The 8882-nt window shown below is 47.3% G+C and overlaps 1 protein-coding gene across 1 annotated transcript; it reads right to left on the bottom strand.

Annotated features, from left to right (window-relative positions):
* Positions 1-2599: 2599 nt before the first annotated feature.
* On the bottom strand, positions 2600-3925 carry LOC143019111 (ATP-dependent DNA helicase Pif1-like). Its single transcript, XM_076174809.1, has one exon. The coding sequence runs from the start codon at positions 3923-3925 to the stop codon at positions 2600-2602; it is 1326 nt and encodes a 441-aa protein (XP_076030924.1).
* Between the last annotated feature and the right edge of the window lie 4957 nt (positions 3926-8882).

Raw genomic sequence — 8882 nt, 5'->3', positions numbered from 1 at the left:
ACACTGATGTTTGAATATTCTTTTCCTGGTGTCTGGGCGAGTGCGTGAAAGCATTTTGACCCTGGATGGAGCTTTGGCGTCAGCCAGAAAAATACCAATTTCAAGAGTGCCAAAGTGGTCCCGGACTCTTATGGCATTAGCCACAATGAAATATTCAAATAATTTTGCTGTGTTCTGTGAATGGTATTTGTTCCAGCTGGCGTAACACGATTTCATTCAGCCAAATGAATCTTCTAAAATTGAAATCACCCTAATGGTTAATGATGGCTTGGAGTTTTCCTCGACTGAATGAAATCATCTGGCAGCAATAGAGTACAGTAGTTCTTTCTTTTCACTCGAGAAAGCGTTAAGCAATAAAGATTTTAACGCACATACGCAGGGTCACTTATAAAAAAAGATATTTCGAAAGCAAAAATGTATAATCATTCCAATCGATTTCCACAACCAAACGAAGTGCTGGAACTAACATATGGTGGCGGCCATTTTGTCCATAGCCATTTTCTTTTTTGGGACAGCAGCCTATCGGTAGCCTAGGCACGTGTGCGTGTGTCTATATATAAGTGGCCGACAAGTGACGAGTCAGAATGAAATGATGCACTGGACAAATCCCAAATCTACAGTATCTATATGAAGAAAGTGGGTCTTTCTTTCAGGTGGATCGCGTTCCGGCAACTTGTATGGACGGGCCTTACCACTCGGCCCGAGTGTCGCCCTGTTTGGCGCAGCATTCGAATATCATTCAGCACATTCACCATGACTTGATAGAAACGCTGGTAAACTAGAGTCCTTAACAACACTATGACTTATGTAATAGCATGGCTGCTCACAGGCTACTTTATTCATGAGAGGGAAACCTTCCTGTATAAAGTCATATCGCCCTAAGACTCACATCATTCAGAAGCCCCGCCCCGTCCCTGCACGTGGACCGGCTTGAGTGCCCACCGAACGACGCAAGAAGAAAGTAAAATGACGAGGACGAAAGCAAGGGCGGCTATTTCAAGTTCTTCAATGGAAAGGCAAAAGCGGAGCCGTAGGAGGCAGCTGACGCAACTAATCAATCAGCCATTATTCTCCGCCGTGTCAGCACTGCGCAGTTTCCGACGACGATTGACGGGAGTGATCTGGGCTCCCTCCTCCCGAGCTCGCCAGCCCCGGACTCTGAACTTTCATCCGGGAATGTAAAAAGCTGTCGATTACGAGTCCAACACGTGATCCAAAACCACGGCAGTCCTGTATGATGGAGAGTGGAACTGCCCTTTTCTAAAAACCTATTAATCCATTCACCTCCATCAAATGCATCCCTGAAGGGTTAACAGTCTCAAGTATTTTCATCTTTTATTATGTATTCTATTTATCTGTTCCACAACCTATGTATATTTCATCTGTTTATCCTCATTCAGTTATTCATGTATTTAGTTATCCGTTTACAGCCAATGAGACTGAAAACGGAAGGTCGGGTCCTCAGAGAAAGTCATCTCCCTGACTCCCATCTTTATATACAAGAGGAGGAGCACTGGCAACCGGCGACTGATCCCCTGCCGTTGACATAAAAACAAATTCATCCTAATACAATGAACACATCAGTCCTAGATTTCTTTCTGAGGAGAGGGTCTGGAGACCAGTGCCGGCTGTTGTAGGGCTGCGGGTTTTCACTCAACGAAGAAGGCAACAATTGACCGAACTGATTACACCCAATCAGAGACAGACAGACAGACAGGCAGACAGAGAGAGAGAGAGAGAGAGAGAGAGAGACAGAGAACGACAGAGAGAGAGAGAGAGAGAGAGAGAGAGAGAGAGAGAGAGAGAGAGAGAGAGAGAGAGAGAGAGAGAGAGAGAGAGAGAGAGAGAGAGAGAGAGAGAGAGAGAGGGAGAGAGAGAGAGGAATGAACATGTAGTGACCAAAAAGATACACGCCAAAGGGCCTTTTCCCCCTTACAACTTGGAGTAGGAGGTCAAATCAAAGCACACATCCAAAAAGATATACAACTAATGAAATAATAAATAAATAGATAAATACAGAAAGGATATATTTTTGAAAAGGGGAAGTGCTTCCCCTCTGCAATGAATACCACGTGAGTGACCACCCCGGGCGGTGCTCGTTGTCTGTTGTGGTCAGTGTGGCCCTGGTCGACACACACACACACGCACGCACGCGCACGCGTACCAAAATTATTGGAAATTACGCTTGGAACAGGCAGTGCAAAGACACTGGCTACAAAGAACGGGTACAAAGGTCTTGCCCCCATCCTTAGTATCGAGACCTCAAAACAACATATCCGTGAATATATATATATATATATATATATACATATATATATATATATATATATATATATATATACAAGCCCACCGGCTTCGCCGGCCCTGCTCCGCAGGGGGCTTTTGCGCTTCGCGCAAGCTCGCTTCGCCCCTGTTTTAACCTTCTTAGGAAAAGGCGGAGAAGTAACATAACCCCCTGAAGAGTGCCCCTCTTCTTTGTCTTCTTCGGATTCACGGCTTCTCTTCGGGAAGCCATCGGAGCTACTTTCGTCATCGCTAGAGCGGTTTAAAGCCACCATCACAGCCTCGATCTCCTTCTTCAGCTTTTCCTCCAGCTTTTCTATTTTCGAGAACAGTCGGGCGCTAACATATTCCGCCATTCCTCCTCTGAGATTTTGTGTATGTCTTCCGGGATGTTGTTTGTCCTGTCGGACTCGTCCACTTCCTCGGGAATGCGGGTAGCCGCAACTAAAGACGCTTTTGTGGGCCCCTTTTCCTCCTCTTCTCCCTCTAAATAATCCTCGAACAACTCTCTGTACACCACGTTAACAGCAGGCCGGGGGGCAACACTTTTTCCAGCCCTTCGCCAGCCCGTATAGTACACCAAAGAGTCCCAGTTCGTTACTCTAGAACAGGCTACATACAGTTGACCGTGCGCGAAGCAATGTACAGAATCCAGCAGTAACCCACAGCGATCAAAAGTCTGTCCCTGGCTCTTGTTGATCGTCATAGCGTAACTCAACTTTATCGGGAACTGCTTTCGCCTGAAGGGCACGGGAGTGTCCTGCGACTCCAGAGCAATTCGCGGGATCAATACCTGTTCACCCCGATAAGCACCCCCTAAGATTTTCCCCACCACAATGTGTTTCTTGAGGTTAGTGACCATCACACGTGTTCCGTTGCATATCATAGGAGGACAGATGTTCCTCATCACCATCACGATACAGCCGATCTTCAGCCTCAGATCGTGCAACGGCACAGACGGGCTGGTCATGGAGTTGAACACTGAAACCTGGATATCCGTTTCCTGATCCAACGGCGTGTCCGCGCTGTAGTACACGACCTCCTTTTCCTGGTTGAGATCGTAGATCATCTTGTTCACAGAGTCGACGTCGTCGTTGGTCGGCGAGACTATCGACCGCTTTTCGAAGTAGGAAAGGTTCAAGTGGTTCGCTCCGAAGTCGTCGTAAACTTTGTAGACCAACTCCTCTCTCGAAGTCGCTCGCACACCGAAACCCCTTCCGAAGTAGATCTCGCCGCTTTCGCGAGACCCGATCGTCAACAGCTGCTTCGCGAACTTGCTGTTCTTGACGTCGTCCTTTTTGAGACGGACGTTCTCCGTAAGCTGCATCTTCGCGAGCCCTTCCCACATGTAGCTCGATTTGATGCAGTGGGCTAGTTCCTGCTCCTTCCCTCCGTTTCTTATCACCGGCAAGATCTGACGAAAGTCTCCTGCGCACACAAACACTTTGCCCCCCATGAATTCGTCGTTGTCCATGATGTCTCTAAGAGTGATATCCACAGCAGTCAGCATGTTCTTGTTCGCCATTACGACTTCGTCCCAGACGATCAGCTCGGTCTGTTGTAGGAGCTTCGCCAATTCCGTGTTCTTCTTGACGGAGCACGCTTTAGTTTCGTCAAACTCCATTAACGGGATCTTGAACATGTTGTGGGCCGTGCGGCCCCCGGAGAGGGGTGTCCCGCTTTTCGTAGTGTGCGCGACCGAAACGGGAAACGAATCAAAAACGGGTCAAGGTTTAAAAATTATATTATTGATATATATATATATATATATATATACAGTATGTGTGCGTGTGTGTGTGTGTATATATATATATACATATATATATATACATATATATATAGATAGATAGATAGATAGATTAATAGATAGACTGATAGATAGATAGATAGATAGATACCACACATATTCATATTCCAATGCTAAGGATCCAGCATGTTCCAATACTTATGATTAGTTATTCTTCATCGAGGCAGAATTGTATCATTCCAACAACAACAACAACAACGAGAGGTATTTGCATCGTTATGAAAACTCGAGGGTCAGGTTTAAGTGACCACAATGTCTCATGTATCACGTATTTCAATGGCGACTCTTACCGCCGACTAGGTCGGCCAAGCGAGAGCGCGCACTCCTCCGACCCACACGGGAAAAATTCATCGCAAAATAATAATACGAACTGCGTTTATCGATGGCGGCCGAGCCGGCAAACGACTCTCAGTAGGACGGTCAAGGTCACAAGAAAGGAAATAACCAGCGCTTCTTTCTTTCCGTGTGGACGACGTCGCACCTAAGCTTAGTCGAGTCGTAAAGTGATTTGAAAAGGGAAGCAGAACGGAGGGATGGTAGACATATTAAAAGAGATCAGAATTCTTTTATTAGTTGAGATTAGTCCCCAATCACACAAGAATGCCGAGTGAATTAATCCGTATGTATATTACTAAAGTCTATCGAAATAAACACCACGTGAGGACGGAGCCTATATTAGTACGACGTTTCGCTTGTTATGCCAGCTTTTTCAAGTACATAGTCGTAATACACATGACTGAGATTAAATAAGGACCAGGGAAAGAGGGGGGGGGGAAGAGGAAGGGAGGTAGCGGGAGGGGAGTCACTGAATATTAGTAAAGGTTAAGGAGAAGGTGGATAAAATGTCTGGGAACAGAAAAGGTTAAGGATATGATGGAACAAATGGCTGGGTAAAGAACGTTAGCTCACAACCGAGGAACAGAAGAAAAAAGAAAATAAGAAGGGTGAGCAATTGTCTGCTGAGGGTGGACCACGACTTTAAAAGGAAAAAGGGGGATTATGCAGGGTAACTAGGGATAGCTTCAAATTTTGCTGGCAATGGGTATTAAAGGAATTAGGTGGGGTGAGATATTGAACATGCCCTTGTTTTGTACACTAAAGTCACTAAAATGATGACTGTACAAAACATACAATGAATATACCATAAGGGAGGGGAGAGAGAGAGAGAGAGAGAGAGAGAGAGAGAGAGAGAGAGAGATTTGGTTTTAATAAATATATTACGCCCGTGGGCGGCAAACAATAGTACATCTATCACAGCATTGTGTTAGAGGACGTCATATATTACACACATTCTTTAAATGGAGACATAATACAATAATCATTCAGGATCTCCCGAAATGGTGATGGCGGGATAGTGGTATCATGTAAGTGTTTACATAAAATCATCATGCCCCGTCTCCGGGGAATATTGTCTGTCACTATGGGTCACTGGAGACAATAATACCAAGGGTGTTCGTGTTAGGACGGTTACACAGCCCGCACGGTGATCACCGTGGCATATCATCCGTCTGGGAGCCCCGTCACACAGGTCGACTCCCAAGTCCGAGCCGAGCACTAACATTATTGTGCCTTCGTACCATGGGCTTGCGTCGGCGTTACTTGTGGCGGTTGGGTAGGAGGTGGTCGTATGGGGATATCGGTAGACCGTTCCGCATCTTTCGGTGTGTTGACATGGCATGAGTGGCTGCGTGTACTCGTATCTTGTTTTAAGGCATGATAGGGTGAGCATTGCGCGTGACGTCCATGACGTAGGTATGGGCTGCCTTGGTAAGATGGTCCACCGTTTAATAAATTCATTGCTTCTGAGGGCGACAAACAATAGTACATTAGTCATAGTATTATGTAAAGAGATACAAAAGGAGGTATGGTTGGATTTAACAATCAAAATCCCCCAAAATGGGGGTGGCGAGCTAGGAGTGTATCTAAGTTGTCGTCACTAAGTAAATATTTACATACAGTTATCACGTCTTGTCTCTGTGGAATACTGTCTGTCACAATGGGGCATTGGAGACAGTAATGTTCAAGAGTGTTGGCGTTAGGGCGGTTACACAGCCTGCATGATGAGTAATGTGGCATATCTTCCGCCTGGGATATTTGCCACACAGGTCGATATCCGAGTCTGAGCCGAGCACTGATAACATTGTGTCTCCGTACCATGGGTCCGCGTCGGCGATACTTGTGGCGGCTGGGTAGGAAGTGGTCGTGGTGTTGAATGGAGACACTGGTGGCTCGTTCCGCATCCCTTCGGCGTGTTGTTATGGTGTGAGTGGCTGCGTGTATTCTGTTTTTGAGGCATGTGAGAGAGGGTACTACGCGTTCGTTGTCTAAGACGAAGGCACAAGCTGCTTTGGCAAGATGGTCCACCGTGTCATTGCCAGCAAGGTCGACGTGTGAGGGCACCCATATGAAAGATACGGCCATAGATGCTTCATGAACAACGGCGAGTTGGGTCAGTATGGCCTGTACAACACGATAGTAGTTGGGTCTGGGTAAGGAGAGGGCGTGTAGAGCTGGTTGGGAGTCACAAACGATCACACCATTTACGTTGCAGTCTACAAGATATGTTACTGCGTCGAGGATTCCGTGTAGCTCACAAAACGTGGAGCTTGATGTGACAGGTAACCTGCGGCCAATCCATCCAGCTTCCACAGGTGGCTGTAAGGTGGGTGAGTACATGGCACAAGCTGCTCTTCCATCAGCCTGTACTGAGCCATCCATGTAGATGACATGTGCTGCGGGGATCTTTGAGGATACGCTGTCGATGGTCTCTAGTGCTAGTTGCTTTTGAAGTGCAGGAAGGTCATCTTTGGAGGTTGGTGTGAAGGTGACGTTAGGGAGGGAGATTCGCCACGGGGGCAAGTCGGGTTCAACCGTTTCTTCAGGGACGTGGATGTCAAGGTTTCTGAGTGTGTTGCACACTGTAGTGACGAGGTTGCGGCCTCCTGGTCGAAGTGGGAGGCGGGGTGCACCGTCAGGTTCGAGCGACGCTCTGATGGTAGCAGTAAAGTTTGGGGACAGATAGGGCGATCGGAGGCATTTTACAGAGAGAATGGCCATGTTAGCATATATTCTCTCTACGAGCGAGGGTAGACCAAGTTCACTTTGCATGTTAACGATGCGAGTCGAAGGAGGGCAACCTAAGATAAATCTCATTATTCTATTTTGGAATTTTTCGAGAGGTTCCAAAGCTCTCCTGGGAAGTTGACAAAGGGCAGGTGATAAGTAGTCAACGAGTGATCGAAGAAATGTGGTGTATAGAGTTCTGACCATTGGTAATGAAACGCCGGTGGAATTTGTGCCAAGCCACTTGATAGGGGTAAAACGGGCCTGCAGACGATCAAGAAGATCATTAACAAGGGGATGGATACGTTGTCGAGTCGGTATGGCTGGAGTGATCCGGGCTGGTACTCCAAGGTATGTGTACTGTGTGCAATGAGGGAGAGCATCACCTCCCATGTTGAACGTCGGTAGTGCTTGGAGAGTACGAGATGAAAATATTCTGCTCTTCTCAGGGGAAATGATGAGACCACAAGCGGTAGTTGACGTGTAGAAGCCATTGAGGACGAATTGGAGGTCAGTGGGCGAGTTGGAATGGATGCAGATGTCGTCCGCGTAGCAGAGAAGGGTTGTACCGGGAACGTTAGGAAGAAGTGAAAGTAAGCGGTGCATCAAGACGTTAAAAAGAAATGGACTTAGTACGCCACCTTGCGGGGTACCGAGTTCGAACTGCTCGTAGGAACTGCACACACCTCGAAAGAGAACACGTGACTTCCTGTTACTCAGATAACCTCGAATCCATCGAAGGAGGTTTCCTTGCACTCCGAAGGTAACCAGCTGGTCAAGAATTATTTCATGGTTGGCTACATCGAAAGCACTTTTGAGGTCCAGGAAGGCAACTACGCTGGTGGGAGAGAGGCGGGTGTAGAGCTCAGTAAGGCAGTGGTGCGTACTTCGTCGTGGGAGGAAACCATACAGCTGCGGGGAGAGTTGACCTTGTAGACGATTCATGAGCCGGGCAAGGATGATACGTTCAAGCACCTTGCTGAAGCATGAAGTTAGGGAAATGGGCCTAAATTTATCATTACCTGGTTTCGGTATCGGAACAATCGTGCTTAACGTCCAGGCTGCAGGTACATGTCCACGAAGGAGGCAGAGGTTGAAGAGGCGAAGGAGGGGGTTGCCAGGAACTTCCAGTAGGAGTCGGAGCACTTGGTATGTAATGCCGTCATCCCCGGGGGCAGAAGTTTTTGTATTAGTCATGGCTAGTCGTAATTCATTCTCCGTAATCGCGACGTCGTCTTCTTCATCTGGGTGGAGAAGTGCAGCCATTAGGTGGAGATTACGGGTGTTGCGACGAGTGGAGAGTGCCTCTTGGATATGCGTAGGAAGATTGTTAGTCTGTGACTGTGACGACCATAAAGTAATGAGGTCCTGGGCGTAGGCGTCTGGACTGTGATGGAGGGCGCTGGGAGGTTGCTTCTTAACGACCCTTTTTACAAGGCGCCACATGGTCGCGATACTAGTCTGGTGATTTATAGAATCAGTGTATTTCTGCCAAGACTCTGTGTAGGCACAGTTCTGGAGGGCGACCATATTATCCTGTGCTATTTGGTACTGATGTAAAGAATCAGGTGTGGGTTGCGTCTGAAAAGTATGAGCAGTAGTCTGTGTAGCTCTTTCCGCTTGGATAATACGGTGGTCCAACGTCCATGAGTGAGGTACAGGGCGGCGTGGTAGGTGAGCTTTGGTTACATAGCGGCTGTAGAAGTCGTGTGTGGTATTCACTAAGGAC

Source organism: Oratosquilla oratoria, chromosome 3, assembly GCF_046742065.1.
Source record: "Oratosquilla oratoria isolate Oo_2021 chromosome 3, ASM4674206v1, whole genome shotgun sequence".
Lineage (NCBI taxonomy): Eukaryota > Metazoa > Arthropoda > Malacostraca > Stomatopoda > Squillidae > Oratosquilla > Oratosquilla oratoria.
This window is presented reverse-complemented; position numbering and strand designations above follow the sequence as displayed.